Genomic DNA, 17,493 nt, shown 5'->3' on the forward strand with positions numbered 1-17,493 from the left:
ATGGTGTGCTTTAAAAACGACAAAGTTATAAGGGCACAGATCCAATTAACTTATAAAAAAACTCTGCCTCTGCCTCTGCCTCTGCCTCTGCCTCTGCCTGCTTGTGTATTTTCAAACTTGCGAGCCGCACCGGCGTCCGTCCAGGCCACCAACAGCAGCGGAACGTCTCGCCTCTTTGAAAGCCATTTCAGAACCACCTTCGAACTCCACCCCCTCCGCTTCCGCGAACCCAAATCCCTAATCCCTCTCGCCCTCGCGTACGCCCCCAATTCGATCCGGCCCGGACCCCGGACCCCCTCGATCCCCGCCACAACCAGGCGCCGGCCCGATCGGCATTGCGCGCCGGCCGCCTCGGCCAGATCTGGGCGCCAGATCCCGTCGCCCCCGCGCCTAGCCGTTCCGGCGCCGGACGCCAACTTGGCGCCCCAGAAGCGGTCCCAGCGCGGCGGCGGCGGCGGAGGTGGCGCCTCCGCCGCCGCCGCGGCCTCGTCCGCCGCCGCGGGGGACTCCGGGGACGCGGTCACAGCGCGGTGGCTGCAGTCCGCGGGGCTGCAGCACCTCGCGGCGTCCTCGGCCGCGGGCGGGGTCGGGGCAGGGGACCTCCGCGGCGGCGGCTTTCTCCCGAGCCTTCTCATGCAGGTCCGTCTCAGACCGCCCATCTCGCTCTAGCGTGATCCTTCTCTGCGCCTGAAAGCCTTGGCCTCTGTGCGCGTGGCGTAGCTGCATCGCTCGATCATCAGCTTAGGGATGGGGATTTTTTGTATGGGTCCGTGCTGGAATCTGCGGAGACGTGCATTTCTGGCGACATATTTTCTGTTCTTGTTGCATAGTTGTAGAAACGGCCGGAATCCACTTTTTCTGCTACCCCTTCTGAAATATTGCTCTGCTCGAGATTAGAGTTACCAGCTGCATTGTCTGACTGATAGCACTAGCACAAACTGCAACTCAGTTGTGATCCAAATCGTGGTATGAGAGGTATGTAAGTGTAGGGAAGTTTACTGATTTGGGGTTTCTGAAGCTGCCAAGTTGGGGGCTGTCCTTGTAAAATTTGAATGCTGGGTTCATCATGATCAGTAGTCATGCAAGATGACATGGTCACATGTGTGTCCTTGTCTTCGCAATGAACGCTACAGGTATGGTCCATGTCCCTGCAATCCTGCACAATGGGCCAGAAGGTACGGCATCCATTCTGGGTTTTCTTTTTATATTGTTATGTTATTGTGGAAATGTTTTAGCAATAGAACTAGTATATTGCTCATCTATCCAATCTAAATAGATTTAAACATATTGATTGTCAAAGTTTGGCGACAAGGATTCTAGGGTGTCAAGTACAAATAATCGAGGGAGTAGCATCCTCTTGTGCCTTGGATTTTAATTGGTAACTTGCACAGCCTTTCCAAATTTTGCGTATTGGCATTGAGTTTTTAACTTAACCAGAGGTCTACTATGGAACTACATGGTATTGAACCAAAAATGAGCTTAATCCTTTCCAGCTTGAATGTTAAGTTGATTGAGTAATAAAATAACGCTGAAGAAGTGTCTACCTTCAGGGATGGTTAATGCATATGTGCTGGATTTCAAATGTGCTTTTCTTACCCAAATCAGTAGGGGGGAAAAATCGTATCCTCTGTTCTGGATTTTGGCCATATTTTATAAAAAAACATGTTGTGATCAGCATAGCTTGCTTTATTCCAATTCGTACATGAAATGCAGCTTAACATCTTCATAATTGTTTAACACTCCAGGATATTAATGAAACTTTTTAACTGTTTGGCCTAATATTTTGTGAAATTAGATCTATTTGAATTAGCAAACAATTTTGCACCTGCTATTTTCTAGCGCTACATGCTATAATGATTATGGGAAAGGCATTGCTATGTTTTCGTCAATTATCACAGTACATTCCATGTAACATACGAATAGTTATAGTATGCTTGGTTCTATGCCACCGGGAAACATAATATTCCTCTTATTTGATGCTTCTGAATTTGTGGCCTCCAAGTGCATGTTTGACCACTATTTTTTAGAGCTTGATATCAATATATGGTTACTACCTTTTATGAAAGTATTTCTAAACAAAAAAGTCAAGTAACATAATTTCATGTAGCCTCCCATCTCATCATCTCTTTTCTGTGTCTATCCCAAGCTTCAGTTACCATCTTGGTTCCATGGTTTTTATTACTGCATTCACTCACTGAGCTTGGCTTAAGAGTCTGATATTGATATTGATATCCCATTGCATGGATGATTATTTCACTTCTGACTGTGTCGTCCAGTTCAAAGTTAAGGTCATATGCTAGACTTATTGACAGTCATATGAAACTGGCACTTCATATTAGATGTATATGTGCGAGTTCCCATGTTGACCTTGTGTTTCTCGTATGGTTCGATGAGTTCCATTGCTATTTTGTGCTGATATTATTGTGTATCATGAAATTATTTATTGCATCCGTGCAGTTTGACAATTTGCTGGATTGTTATTTGGTAGGGATATGGCCCGCAATCAATTGAAGAAAAACAGAAGCTTTACACATTATTGAGGAGTCTGAATTTCAATGGGGAATTGGCATCTGCATCCTTGTCCGAGCCCTATGCTCCAACAGGACAGAGCTTTGGTGGTGGGGCTTCTGTAGATGGATTTTATTCACCTGAACTTAGAGGTGAATTCGGGGCTGGCCTTTTAGATCTTCATGCTATGGATGACAGCGGGCTTCTATCTGAGGTATTCTCTAGTTTGTACATGCATTGTAACCTTGTACTTGAACAGAATTTATTGTCTACATCTTGATGTTTCTTCTACTTGTTCCTTCTAGAAACCGGGGAAATGATTCAGTTGATTAAGATATTTAAAAGCATTATGTCCATATCTGTTTTGTAGGTTGCAATATCATCTTCATGCATGCTAATCTAGTTATACCTTATTATTTTGTCAGAATGTTGAGTCAGAACCATTTGAGGCTTCACCTTTTATGCCAAAGGAAATGGATGATGATGAGGATGACATAATACCAGAAAAGCAGCAAGGTCTAGGAAGTAGTGCATTCGTCAGCGAAAAAGAGAACACTGTGGTCAGTGTTAGAGAAAGTAATGTAGCGAAGATCAAAGTCGTGGTATGCTCTCTTTGAAATGCTGCTATAATATGGTGCACAACTGTCATACACTTTTAAGACATAATCCATTCTCTCTTTTTTTTCCCCTTCTTGTGAGGAATTTTTCTTTGTTTCAGGTAAGGAAAAGACCCCTGAACAAAAAGGAGGTATCTCGAAAAGAGGAAGACATCATAGACGTACACAATTCTCAGTTCTTGACTGTCCATGAACCTAAGCTCAAGGTACTGCCTGGTCATCTGTACACTTGTGTCCCTAGTTCACCGAATAGTTACTTGTTTGGTCAATATCCGTTAACTATCTTATTGGGTTTGTTGGAATAGTTTGATTAAATTTGGATGCTAGTAATATTGATAGTGAAGATTGGAAAAGATGTGATAGATGTACTCCTTCGACGTCTTACATGATAACCACTGTACCTGTGTATGTAGGACAACTTACATTTTGGCATTATTTATATTCACCTTGCCTTTGCTTAAGAAAAATGAAGTAAGACTAAGCCATTATGATGCCAGCATGCTTTAGGTAATTATGAATTTAGGCTTGAATTAACAAGCATGTTTTGAAGTGATAAAATTGAATGCTCTGATTCAATGAAAAACGTGATGCGATGTCAGAAATCAAATATTGTAATTGCAAAACAGAAAAATCCATTTCAATGGATAAATTGAGTTCTTTTAAGTGCTCATCTGCGTTCAGCTAGCCCTTTGTCACTATGTATCACTGAAATAAATGTATTTTCGGACCAGGGGTTGCAAAATAACCTGGAGAAATAAACCATTTGATGTTTTGCTATTTATTGTCAGTGTATAGTATGCTTGCTCTGCTAGTCAGAAAACAATCTGTAATTATAAGATGCATGAATAAACACGCATTAGGAACGTAAATGTCTTTCCCAACTTTTCCATTGCTTGAACATTTAAATGGACTAACACATTGTCTTCATTGAAAGGTGGATTTGACAGCGTATGTGGAAAAACATGAATTCTGCTTTGATGCTGTATTGGATGAGCATGTAACTAATGATGAGGTAAGTAATTATTCTCTAAAATCAATTACCTAGTGTTGCGGTGTTGCCCCCAATTGATGTTGAAGAGTATCTACTTTCTCGTATTCAGCTGCATTCTTTAATGTTGGATATTGGACTTTCTGTTTTGTTTAACAGGTGTACCATGAGACCGTCGAGCCTATTATACCAATAATTTTCCAAAGGACAAAAGCCACATGCTTTGCATATGGCCAGACAGGTTAGATTAGCTAAACAGTAGAAATCCATTTCCTTTGGGAGTAATCATGAATTATGTACTGGACCCTATTAATGATTATTCATGTTATCTCCTTGGCAAACTATTTGGAAATATCCTTGTGCTTCCTGTTCTATTTACTATACTTCAAATTCCCTACTGTGATTTAATTATTTGTAAACTTTGTGATTGTTAAGTATTTTACTCTACAGGGCTTACCTGCATTGGTTGAATGACTATTGTATGTGATAAAATTTAGCATCTGAGATTTGACACTAAGTGCCAAGTGTGGAAAATGCTGGCAGTACATTGTGCCCTGTTCTAGATTTTTTTTGGGGGCAAATGGTGCTTAAAATTGGTGCTTCTTGAACTCTGTCTTACAGTTATCAAATGTGCTCCTCTATATGTCAAAGTTTAGACCCTCACTTTATTTCGCAGCTGGATGTATATGGTATTGCCCTGGTGAATTACACTTACGACCGTTCCTGTATTCGTAGTTTGTTACTCCTGATTCTCTTATTGATTTTCCTTGGCAGCATGCCTAATGAATCTCCATATGCAGGCAGTGGCAAGACCTATACAATGCAACCCCTACCTCTAAGAGCTGCACATGATATGGTTCGTCTTCTAAATCAACCTTTGTATCGGAATCAACATTTGAAGTTGTGGTTGAGTTACTTTGAGATTTATGGTGGCAAGCTCTTTGATCTTCTCAGTGAAAGGAGGTTGGTTACTTCTTGAATCCTTTTGTTTTATGCTTCGGCATAATAAAATTCAATTGGTTATTTCTGTTTTTTTGGGTGTCATTGGTCAATATTGAGACTGGCTGTGTCCAAGATGTTTTTGCATATTTTGAAGTATTATACAAGTGGGCACAATGATTTTTTTTTCTCCTTTTCTTTTGCACTGTATTGGTGAAGTGGTAGGGTGGGGATGTGCCTTTTAGAACAGTGACTTCTGATTCGGAGTTAGTGGAATCAGGTTACATCAGGATGTGTGAAACAGTTGGCTCCCTGTGTCATGATTAGTGAAAAGTTGTAATCCATGGGTTACGCATATAAGCCAAGTAATGACTTTAATTTGTATCTTTGTTTGTATAATTTTCATCTAGCTCTAGCCAATTAAATGAGGCTATATTTTTGTTCTAATGATTTGCTTAGGAAATCTAATTAAGTGTTTGCTTTTTGCAGTTTATATTTGTTTGCTTTATTGGAACTGTCTGGTCCTTTTTGTTTTACTTGTTTTGTGGACTTTATTTTCATTTGTTTAAATCAGGCTACATTTTTTGTTCTTTTGTTCTTTTTTTTTCTAGGCAACTCTTAATGAGGGAAGATGGAAAGAAACAGGTATGTATTGTTGGCTTACAGGAGTTCGAGGTTTCTGATGTCCAGATTGTCAAAGAATACATTGAGAAAGGAAATGCTGCAAGAAGCACAGGCACAACCGGGGCCAACGAAGAATCATCACGATCTCATGCTATTCTGCAATTGGCTGTGAAAAAGCATATCCCAGTTGCTGATACTCGGAGACAGAGAGACCGAGATGCCATTGAAGCAAAGAATACAAAGCTTGTCGGTAAAATGTCATTTATCGATCTTGCTGGAAGTGAGCGTGGTGCTGATACAACAGATAATGACAAACAAACAAGGTATTGATTTTTTGCAATAGATCTGGACTTGTCTTATTGTGCTTGTGCTGTATGATATTCATCTATTCGTTATGCTTATGTCTTGTGCCAGAATTGAGGGTGCAGAGATTAACAAGAGCCTTTTGGCACTCAAGGAATGTATTCGAGCATTGGATAATGATCAAATACACATTCCTTTCAGAGGAAGCAAGCTAACAGAGGTGCTCCGTGACTCTTTTGTTGGCAACTCTCGAACAGTAATGATTTCTTGCATATCACCAAGTTCAGGATCATGTGAGCACACGCTAAATACCTTAAGATACGCCGATAGGTAATGCTCTTCAACTATATTGAATTCGATTGTAGCTGCTTTGAATATACATCCAGTTATCTAGTTGTTAATTCTTACTGATATTGCTGTTCAACAAACAGGGTTAAAAGTCTTTCGAAAGGTGGGAACATAAAAAAGGAGCAGGTTCCTATGCAGCCTGTAACATCTGGCAAGGAATCTACATACAATTCATATCCTTTATCAGGTGAATCTGAAGAAATGATGGAGCAGACTCAAGAAAGACATGTTGATGGTTCTAGGAAGGGTATTGACAATTTCACTTCCAATACTTCCATGGAACCCGAGAGAAACTCTTTCAGTACAATTCCAAGTTATCCACATAGAGGAAAAGAAGAAAGTAGTTCAAGATCTGGTTTGAGTGATAGGGAGAGAGGAGATTTGAAACCTAGCCAGTCTGGTATTACTAGTAAAACACAGTCACTTCAGGATTCAGTAAATACACAAGAAGATGTAAAAGTCACAAAAGTCTCACCACCCCGGAGAAAAGCTAACAGGGATGAGAAATCGGAAAGGCAGAGCAACTACGTGAAAAAGGAAAGTGGACCTGAAATTAGTCGGACTGTTCTTAAGCAGCAACAGCAACTTAAACAGCAGCAGTTGCAAAAACCATCATCGACCTCAGCACCACAGGTTTCATCCAGGCAATCTGAAAAAGAAGATATGGAAATAAATGCAATACTTGAGGTAATTTTTATTATCAGAATCTTATATTAGTTGATCGTGATAGAGATGCAATGTCGATTCATCTTTTTTTTTGGGTGCGGCATAGGAAGAAGAGGCATTGATAGCCGCTCACAGAAAGGAAATCGAAAACACCATGGAGATAGTTCGGGAAGTAAGTTCCAAATACTTGGTTGTACTTAAATTTCTTTGTAGATGCTATCATAGTTTATGCTGCTCATCCATATTTAAACTTTGTCAGTTCCATATCCTGTGCAGTATGAAATATTAATTTATATTCTCACTTTTGCACTAAATGATAAAAGTATGTCAGTTCTGCAATGTTTCTTATTTAATCAGTCATAATTTTGTGCTCTCACCTTTCAATTCCATGACAATACATCTATATATTTTGTGCAAAGTAATTCATTAATAGTAGTGTGCACGTCATTCTTGTGGTTACACAAAAATAGCCAAACTCATTCATCTTAGCTGTCCATGGGTGACAATATATCCTTCTAACATATGTTTTTTTTTGCTAAAAACCCAAAATCATTTGTGTCCCTGATCTTTCGCAGTATGCATGGTGTCCCTTAGGTCTTAGCGGATTGTTTTCATTGGTGTCAGTATGTCTGATAATGCATTAATCAATACTCAGGATGGCCAATGACTGTCGCTATCTCAGCATTACAACATGTTCCTTAATATGACATGCCATTTTATTGCAGGAGATGAACCTATTAGCGGAGGTTGACCAGCCAGGTAGCCTCATTGACAACTATGTGGCCCAGCTGAGCTTTCTGTTGTCACGGAAGGCTTCTGGCTTAGTGAGCCTCCAGGCGCGCTTGGCGCGGTTTCAGCAGCGCCTCAAGGAACAGGAGATTCTTAGCCGTCAAAAAACATCAAGATAGTGGAACTTCAGAAATTGAAGTACACTATTTATCAATTATTATGGACTGCGAGAAGCGCTGTATCGTGGCCTTTGACATCTTAAAAGGAGAGATGGATCTGAGGATTTCAGGGCGATTTGAGACGCAGCTAGGTTGTATGAGTCAGTTTGCTGATTTTTCTTTTCGTGATCCGGGTGCTTGTGGCGGCATAGGTTTGTCTATGTTTGCTGTTTTCTGTTGCACCAATATAGTTGTAACTGTTGTTTGAAGATATGGGTAGTGAAGTGCTGCGGTGAGGACATAACCATTGTACCTCGCCCTTGCCATTATAGTGTTTTATACTTTTATTCTTTGTTGATATTATTTCGCGTCAGCAAAAGAGAAATATGGCATGCGGCAAAATACCAACAGGATTTGACTCTTCGTGTCCTCTGTTTACTCTGATACGATTTCAATTACTGGAACGTTCCTCTACCTTTAAAACTGTGCCGAATTGACATGCATGTGCTGGACTGCTGGTTCTAGAACCAAAGTACCATGCAAAAATAACAATTGACTACCATTTCAAGAAAAAAAAACAGCAAAACTACCACGCCTAGCCTAAAGACCCGGAGTTCAATGAAACTTACACTTGACCTCATTTATTGATAAAGAAAACTGGCAGGGCTGCCATTTCAGAATTCAGATATGCACCATTAAAAAAATTCAAGGAAAAAAAAAGAAACGGATCATTACACAAAACTCGCTGCTGCAAAGCCATACAGCCCTACAAATGTGGATTTGCTCGCTTATAGCAGCACACTGCTCGAGGTCCGCTCATATTATATATAATTCAAGTAAGCCATACATCCCTGTCTCTCAACTAAATGCAATCTAACCCAGCCAAAAAGACTCCATCCACCCTAGCAGAACCATACAGCATCCCAGTCATGCCGAATTCAATCTGAAGCCGTAGTTACCTGGCTCTCCACCCTGCTGCAGTGCTGCTTGACCATTGCATGGTGCCACTGAGAAATCAGACAACTGTGGAAATCCTTGGATTCAGCACTACACCTTTCCGATGCCACAGCCAACCATAAATATCCGAACCAGGCCTTAATGACCTATGATGTCCTCCATGATTTATTCAGCCCTCAAATTCAGAATTTCCTTTGCTGTCCTCTTGCGGAAGTACCGCATGTGCTTCTACAAAAAAAAAGTTTCAAATAACATTTTAGGTATTCTATCATGTAATATCCAATCTTGTTTCAACTTTTGCAGATACGCGACATCCATTGGTGGGGGAAACGAGAGACCACCTGTCCAAAAATAAGGTCCATATTTCCGCTGTAGAAGTCTATGTATTTCAGCATGAACATACCGCAATCCCATCTACAGTGGCAGAGGACTCAATACATTAGGAAAACTTTAAAACAAGTAGGAATAGTGCTGTAAGAAACTAGTGTTCTCAGTTTCACAGGGACAAGGTGGTAACAGTACCCACCTTTTTTACCAAAAAGAAATTCATTGTTTGCACACCCATTACTGTAGGAACAAGCAGAAACAAAAATAATAACCATGCCACGAACAAAGACGAGGGCAATTACCCATTCTCCTGCAAAGGAAGGTTTTTGACACCTTCCTGTTTCCATGAAAGGGCATCGATGTGTTGGCCACTTTTGTCTTTCACCTCATCCACAAAATACCTGGCCTGGTAAAGAATCGAAAACAAAAATAGAATCACAAAATAACTGGCATTGAACAGATTCTTAAAAAAAACGTGAATGCTGGAAGGGCAGAAATGCAGCAACATTAATACTGGAAATTAGAAAATAACACTAACCAAAATTCTCAAGACCTTCATGTCCATGCTGCCAAGTGAATCCAGATATTGAAACTTTTTGTCCTTTATGTTGATGACTGCTAAACACCAATGGACTTCCTTGTGTATGGGAACAAATATCTGGACACAGTTATAACAAGTTTTGGTTAAATGCAAACAGTAGGATATAAACCTAAAAAGAGAACCCAAAAGTACCTTGTCACACTCAATTAGACTGTACCCTAACTTCCTTTTTGTTGTCCATCTTCTAACAGCTTTATAGTCATATCCACCAGAAATCAGCTGAAAATAGCAAATGGGATTAGTTATGAGTTAAAACAAATGTAAAACGGTGCTCAAAGACAACTCATTGTTCGTCACAACAAAATATGTTAATGAATGCAACAAGACAAATGGCACTATATAGGAAATTTGATTGCATAATTGGGGTAAAGACATGTATGAAGCAGCTTAGCTGTTTCGACAGGATATCTTATCATAATATTAGGAAGTATGCATCTGGTAGTGGCATATCTTTCTTATTGGTCATTTGTGTAGGATAATGCTAGTTATTTAGGATCAAGGAAAAATAAGCAAATAATTGCCGCAACAAAAGGTAAATAAAGTTCCAAGACATTGGATATAGTAACAGACCTTGTAGAAAAAGGTGTTGAAGAAATGGCATCTTAAAAACTTGCTAGGTTGTCTTAGTTCCCTCGCTTTAAGCAGATCAAGATACAAATTGATAACCTGAAAGTAGATGCGAAAGAAAAAATATTGCAACCATTAGCATGTGTTTGGTTGGAGGGTTCAAGTGGGTTGGGATGGGTTGGACCTAGTTTTGGAGATGTTTGGTTGGAAGACTGGTGGGTTGGGTTCATCCCTAGAAGAGAATATTCTCCTTAGAAGCGGGTTCATCTCATTCCTCCAAAATGAAGGGACCATCTCAACCCACTTCTCTCCATCACGTTGCCATCTCTCGTGAAAAGCTGAAGGAGCAAACACACGACCGGCAGGCAAGGATGAGGGCGAGGGCGGCCGCGGAGCGGAGGCCAGCGTCGAAGCTTGCACACCCGAGCGCCAGGCGAAGGCCAGCGTAGGGGCCAGCAGCGGCCGACGCAAGGGCAACGGCGGGACGAGGCCGGCGCTGGGGCCAACAGCAGTGGGCGTTGGCCGACATAGGGCAGCACCACAGGCGTAGTGGTGGGCGTTGGCCAGCGCAGGCGCGGGCGGAGGTTGGTGCAGGGCCAGCCGACATCGGCATACGGAGTCCCGCAAGTCGCGGGTGGAGGTTGGCGCAAGAGGTAGGCGGCAGCGGCTCGAGGTGCGGTCGGCCGGGCGAGCAGCAGCGCGAAGAGGAGCTGGAGGGAGAGGCGGGCATCCACGTGGAGGCAGGGATGGATGGCGGCGTAATCGAGGAGGCTCGATGGGCGGACGAGGGCAGACGCGACACCTCAGGCCTCCTCCATGGAAGAGCGAGCAGGAGGCAGCACGAGCAGCGCAGCACGGCAGCATGTGCACCCAAGGAAGAAGAACCGACAATGGATGACATGTGGGTCCCATCAATGATAGATGGGCCCCACTGCTAACGGTGTCAAATTGCCATCCATTCTACTCACCTCATCCCTCAAACCAAACAAAAAACTCAGTTGAACCTATCCTAAACCAAACACGAAATGGGTTCACTCCAAAATAGGGATGGACCCAACCCAACCCACATGGTGCCAGAGCCAAACACATGCTCATATACCGATATTCTATACTATATGCTAAATTCCAGAAAAAGGGTGACAAAAGCAAGAAAATACCTCATCATTTAGCCATTCTTGGTTATTCAAGCACTGCAAGATCTCCCTTGTTATCACAATGTTTGAAGGTTCATGTACTGCTAATCTCTCACGGCTGTAAAAAGGACTATTTTAGATACAGCTAGCCATGTAGGCATTTCTGCATCACCTGACAGAAGATAAGAATCAAACCTGTTTCTGCCATGAAGAGCCTCACGAACAATTTCTTCATCCTCATCCGTAAGAGGAACAAAAGGTTCAGGCACCTCCTGAAAGGAGCATTATGTTACTAAATGTTCAATTCCAAAAAATATGTCATGGTCTGATTTATCTTTAAGTGCAGTTTAATCTTCAGGAACAACATAATATTTTTTATCCATCTATACTTTTTCAAGGGGATTGCAAAAAGGCACAGATTATACACAAAGAAACGCTCTGAACCATAATAACCAGAAAATCCTTTGGTAGGCCCCCCTTATCTTTCTGTAACACGCGAGTAACAAGGAACAAAATTTTACACAAAATTATAGATGGATACAGAAATATCTAGTCCAACATATATATACAAAGATAAATTTTCTGTTATCACGACTAAACAAAAAAAAGGAGAGAGAGAGGGAGAGAGAGAGAGGGAGAGAGAGAGGGAGAGAGAGAGGGAGAGAGAGAGGGAGAGAGAGAGGGAGAGAGAGAGGAGAGAGAGAGAGAGAGAGAGAGAGAGAGAGAGAGAGAGAGAGAGAGAGAGAGAGAGCAACTATTAAAGACAATCCTGTCCTCATAAATATCAATTATCAACCACTGATATGGTGTTCCATTACAGTATGAAATGTAGGTCCTTAGAGTAGCAAGCACATGCATTCTCCAAAATGGTAGTTCAGTTCAACATTCCAATTAACTTTTCAGTTAAGCGCAGTTCAATTCAGTCAGCAGGACCACCTTGTTCCACAGACTCTGCTCATGAAAAAAAAACCATAGAGAAAGGAATCCAGGAAAGCCGTACCTCCTCCTTAGGAGAAATCCGAGGGAGGACTTCCGCGAGGCGCTCAAGGCCAAGGCGGCCCTCCTCGGCGAGCCTCACCTCGAACTCGAGTGTCTTGAGCTTGGCATCCCGCTTCCGGCTGGACGCCTCATACAGCTCCTTGTACAGCGGCCCCCTCCTCACCACCACGCACCCCCTCACCACCTCCTCCTCGTCGTCCTGCTGCTTCCTATCATCTCCGTCCTCCTCGACGGCGACCACCTCGAGGGGCACCGCCTCTTTCTCCCGCACTGCATCGGGGATGGCGGTGGGAGTCGGCGGTGCGGGGTGGGAGACGCTGTTGACGAGCTCGACGTACTGCTCGAGTCCGAGCGACCGGGGTTGGGGCGGCGGGGGCGAGGATGGCGAGGACCACGACGGGCCCGCGGCGTGGGGCCGTGCAGGTCCGTCGAAGCGGAAGGCGCAGAGGACGCGCTGGGGTCCGTGGATCGGGCGCTTGAATGGCGGTGGCGGCGGGAGGCGGCGCCTGTTCGGGAGCGGGGAGGAGGCGGGGTTGCAGGAGGAGGAAGGGACCGGCGTGGTCGAGGTGGACGCGGCGGCGGCGGCGGCGTGGATGATTTGGGGAGAGGGGTTGGGCGGCGGGGAGGCGGAGGTGGAAGGATCCAGGGAGGAGGGGAGCTGCGCGAGCTTGGGCCTCTTGGAGGCAGGGGGAGGGGACGGCGGCGGGAAGGAGGGGATGGGGAGGCGGTGGTCGGCGGTGATGCGCTTGCGGCTGTCGGTGAGGGCGCCCATCGCAGGCGGCGGTGGAAACCCTAGCGACGGATCGGGCGCCCGAGCTAGCACGACCGAGCGGGCCGAGAGAAAGCGGTTTATTTTTACTTTATTTATTTTCCTCCTCGATTTTTGGTTCCATTTTTTAATCGTGATTCATTTGTTTGCGGCCGATGTGGTACGTTGTGTGTGTGTCCGTCAGTGGCGGGAAAGGAGGAGAGCGTTGTGATGGAGGATGATGAACCAACGATGAGATTGGATTTGGAACGCTGCTGGTGGCTGGGGACTCGGTGGAGCTGCTGGCGCCATGCCATGGAGGAAAACCCCATGAAGTTAATTAAGACCAAAAGATCCATGAGGTTCCACTTAGTGCGCTTTGGAAGAGCTCCCATAGCTGATTCTTTGATAAATCTTGCAATAGCTTTGCTAAACAGTTTTGGAAAAATTGTTCCATAGCTTTGGATATTTGCTAGAAAGCTTGAAGGCAAGATACTACCTAACATCATGAAGGACCTCAATTTAAGAAGCAGGGGACTGAAATATATGTGGAGGTATTCATACAAAGACGGTGGTACACATGCTGAAATATTTGGTGAAGTTGAAGGTGTGACTAGGAATCTAATCTATTGGAGGCATATTGTTGATCTTCAGGAGAGAACATGCACCTGTAGACCCTGTCAAGTTACTGGTCTACCATGTACACATGCTCTATGCATTATCACCTAAATTCGAGGTTATAATATAGAAGACTATGTTCATGATTACTACTCTGTTGCAAAGTTCAAGAAAGCCTATGAAAAATCTGCGAAGCCAATGACAGATGGCCTCAAGTGGACCCTGGGTTCAAATTGTGGCCTCCCACTCTAAAATGGGCAGCTGGCCGACCAAGGGAGAGAAGATACAAATCAGTTGCAGAAGGTGGCAATGGAAGGAGAACTACAAGATGCACAAGCTGCAAACAACTTGGACATATGGCAAAAACTTGCAATGAGTATGTTTATGATTCCGATGCACCACCACCTGCCCCTCCAGAGCCAAAGAGAAAGCGAGGCAAGAAAAATATCACTATAGTGCCATCATGTGGTGCTGATCCACCACAAGAATAGACATCACCTGCTGAACCATTATAAACTTTCCCCTCAAATTTTCAGGAGACTTGAGTACATAGCAGTCCACTAATTTGAATCTAATCAATTTATAGTGCTACACCAGCTAGACTTATTTCTTCTGTTTCCACATCAAGCCCTGTGACAAGAAGGTACAACTGCATTTGCAAACATTAAAAAAAATCTGTTACTACAATCTCATGTCAAAAAGGTTACAGCAGGAGCCATCCATGCCAAGTACAACCATCTCTCCTGTCCAAACACCTAGCCCGATGACAAGGGGGTATAACTCCTTAAATCTTTATGTCTTTTTTCTTGTCATCTTTATTTCAGTTAGTTGACTTGCTTTTGTATCTATTTTCCAGCCGCAACAGGATGCTAGAATATGAAGGCTCCATAGAGCCCATTACCTGCTCAGCTCTATCTCCAGTGCGTGTCGATGACAGGGAAAGACAAAGTAGTTGAAGGTAGTTAGGTCCAAAAAAATTAAAATGTAGGTTATGTAGTATGTTGTTTTTCGGTTGTGGCATTTTAATATGGGCACTTGCTACTATCAGGTTAGCCAGATGTGACTCAAACATGTGTTTTGGTTTGCTGGACTTCTAAGTCCTTTTTCTTTCACCATGTTGTGTTGTAAGGGTGAATTCTATAGCCAAATGTGGCTGAACCTGCTATTATGTATTTTGTGACCTGCATGCTAAAATATCTAATGAAAAATCTATTATATTGGCCTTTTTATATTGCTCAAACTCAAATGTGCATGTGAAGGGGTAAGGGTATAATTGTCTTTTATAATAATGTTCATACCTCTTTGAGCTAAATATATTATTATATGAGCCATAATGTCCAGCACCTAATTACCACTGAATTGTAATGATCTGTGGCAAAGACACTCTTTTTTAGTGGTCTGTGGCAAAAGCCACGTTTTTTCGTATCCCCTGGCCAATTTTGTCTTTTATGAACCTCTTACCCCTTTACCGAACGTAGAGGGTTACAATGGCACAAAACAGGACTGTCACCACCTACAGGCTACCTCTACAACCGTGAGAAAGGGCGACAAGAGCATTTAGCCAAGATCTTGGATGAAATCATTAGTCTGAACGGACCAGTAGATGAGGGACTCGAGCACTATCTTCATGAGCGTGGTGAAGGAGCAGAGGATCCAGTAGGCTAGCCTGCTCGTCGTCAAGCTTCAACGGGATCTCCATCACCTGCACCGAGGCCATTAGCTGCAGCGAACTCTCCAACTCGAGGCACTGCAGGTCGGTACGGCTGTACGGGGCCATAGGTCCAGGGGGCCGCCGCCACCAAGGAGTTGAACACCGAGCAGGGCTCCGATCCGAATCCTCGGCGGCAAGCGGCGGCCCGACGGAGTGTGAGCAGGCCGACTCCACGACAGCGAGAGGCGGCGGCGTGCGGGGGCCGACTTCATGGCGGCGATTCCAGCGCCAATAGTTGAACACTAAAACGGTTCACCATTTACGGCGGCCACACAGCAAAAGGGGGCAAAAGAAAACCTATGGTTCAAAGGCCGCGCCCACGCCGCAAGGGGGCATCAAGACCGTGGCCACGTGGTGGAGCGGCTTGGCCTCCAAATCAGAATAAATCAATGGGCTGCTGCTTTTTGATCTACAAACTAAAACTGACAAATAGATTAGGAATTTGCTGCTGAGCCAAAAACCTAATAAGAAAACTAAAAAAACGTACCTGAGGTAGATGGAGCCCATCTGATTGGAGGCAGTGCAGATGCATGCGGACAAAATTCCAAAACTTAGAAACTAAATTGTAGGCAAAACAAGTTTTAATCTAAAATTGAACAACTATATGTACTATAGACACAAGCTAAACATGCATACATGATGCCAAGATATATAAATAGATGCCAGATAAATGAAATAATGTTAGCTCAAATTCAGAAGGAAGCATTCAACTTTCTGAAACTCAAATATATCAATTTCTTGATCTAAACCAACTGGTGAATGTCATTCGTCAATCATGAGTTGCTCTTCCATGCAAGCTGTTTCTAGAAACACTTCAGACCAAATATGACTTAATAGATTCTTTACCCTTTTAAGAACTAATGATCTATTGCTTCCTCCACTGAATCTTGAATGTAATTTTTGTAGGTAGTGTTGCAAGGATTCTCATTAGTTACCGTAAAGTAATCAGATTTCCAATCCTACATGCAGAGTAGGTTTTGATTCATGCATACTCTGCAAACATGATTACACAAAATGGGGAACTGCTGATGGATCAAGGACTTTACCTGAAAACAGTGAATATTATGCTAAAACAATTGGAACGGAGGCATCGGCGCACCTGGGATGCTGGAGTGGGTGGCAACCGTGTGGCGGGGGCAGCGCTTGCGCCTTGCGGCCTTCAGGGGAGGCCGGCAGCAGCCACGTCCTTGATAGAGCGGTGGCAGACAAATTCAAGGGCCTGTTCTGCAGGATGGGCTTCCAATCGGCGCCGTCGCCATACGCGTAGTCGAGCATCTTCTGCATCGCGCTGTCTGCTGTCCCCCAGGTCTGAGAGGCACACACGCCGTCTTTCAAATCCAATCGCCACATAGAGTACATGGTAAGAAACAATTTTCAGAAAGATTGTCTAGAAACAAACCAAGAGAAGAAAATAAATCCATAGCGGCACCGCCGTGAAGAACTAGCGCAAGAACGCGGGGGAGGGGCGAGTGGTGCTACTCACCTAAGCGGCCAGCGAGCGCGGCAGCCACCACCACCAGCAAGAAGAGGCAATCCAAACATCCGCCGCGGGTTCACCGTGAAGCCGATGTAGGCGCGACTCTTGCTGCACGGGCACAGCAATCGAAGAAGGTAGCAGCAAAAGAACCCGCTTTCGGCAATGCCGCCCGCGACCGATGTGGCGGGCCCCTGTCCTGTGACATCCCGAAAAACTTACCAAATAAATCACACGCTAAAAATAATTTTAAAAATAATTATTTTATCGTGGAGCTCAATTAACTCTAAACCCTAATCCCCTCCTAAAATTTCTGCTGTCCTGACATCTGGTTTCAATCGCCGTTCCATCTTTCCTTTTCTTCCGCCGCCCATACCCTCCCTCCTTTTCCTCGCTGCCGTCTCATCCCGCGCCGCTCGGCTGCCTTTCGGCCACGCGCGACCGTCCGCCGCGATCGGTGCCGGCGCGATCCCCCTCC

General features: G+C 43.9%; 2 protein-coding genes and 1 long non-coding RNA gene across 5 annotated transcripts; 1 reads left to right on the forward strand and 2 right to left on the reverse strand.

Annotated features, from left to right (window-relative positions):
• On the forward strand, positions 1 to 8,290 carry LOC120674678 (kinesin-like protein KIN-13A). Its single transcript, XM_039955816.1, has 12 exons — positions 1 to 639; positions 2,489 to 2,722; positions 2,934 to 3,110; positions 3,227 to 3,331; positions 4,060 to 4,137; positions 4,273 to 4,354; positions 4,914 to 5,076; positions 5,664 to 5,999; positions 6,091 to 6,309; positions 6,411 to 7,014; positions 7,100 to 7,165; positions 7,719 to 8,290. The coding sequence occupies exons 1-12, from the start codon at positions 1 to 3 to the stop codon at positions 7,899 to 7,901; spliced, it is 2,886 nt and encodes a 961-aa protein (XP_039811750.1). The 3' UTR covers positions 7,902 to 8,290.
• A 204-nt stretch (positions 8,291 to 8,494) lies between these two features.
• Positions 8,495 to 13,344, reverse strand: LOC120675731 (ubiquitin-like-specific protease ESD4). Of its 3 annotated transcripts, none has more exons than XM_039956936.1 (9): positions 12,466 to 13,344; positions 11,661 to 11,737; positions 11,490 to 11,583; positions 10,336 to 10,431; positions 9,898 to 9,984; positions 9,703 to 9,822; positions 9,467 to 9,570; positions 9,179 to 9,251; positions 8,495 to 9,065 (listed from the first exon to the last, which is right to left on the reverse strand). In XM_039956936.1, the coding sequence occupies exons 1-9, from the start codon at positions 13,234 to 13,236 to the stop codon at positions 9,003 to 9,005; spliced, it is 1,485 nt and encodes a 494-aa protein (XP_039812870.1). In that variant the 5' UTR covers positions 13,237 to 13,344; the 3' UTR covers positions 8,495 to 9,002. The 3 variants fall into 3 exon arrangements, with proteins under 3 accessions (XP_039812870.1, XP_039812871.1, XP_039812872.1); XM_039956937.1 differs by having other exon boundaries at positions 11,661 to 11,734; positions 12,466 to 13,314; XM_039956938.1 differs by lacking the exon at positions 10,336 to 10,431 and having other exon boundaries at positions 12,466 to 13,314.
• Positions 13,345 to 14,149: 805 nt separating this feature from the next.
• On the reverse strand, positions 14,150 to 17,128 carry LOC120675732. Its single transcript, XR_005675464.1, has 3 exons — positions 17,025 to 17,128; positions 16,641 to 16,869; positions 14,150 to 16,048 (listed from the first exon to the last, which is right to left on the reverse strand). It is a non-coding gene; the product is annotated as an uncharacterized LOC120675732 (long non-coding RNA).
• Between the last annotated feature and the right edge of the window lie 365 nt (positions 17,129 to 17,493).

This window comes from Panicum virgatum, chromosome 5N (assembly GCF_016808335.1).
Source record: "Panicum virgatum strain AP13 chromosome 5N, P.virgatum_v5, whole genome shotgun sequence".
NCBI classification, from domain to species: Eukaryota; Viridiplantae; Streptophyta; class Magnoliopsida; order Poales; family Poaceae; genus Panicum; species Panicum virgatum.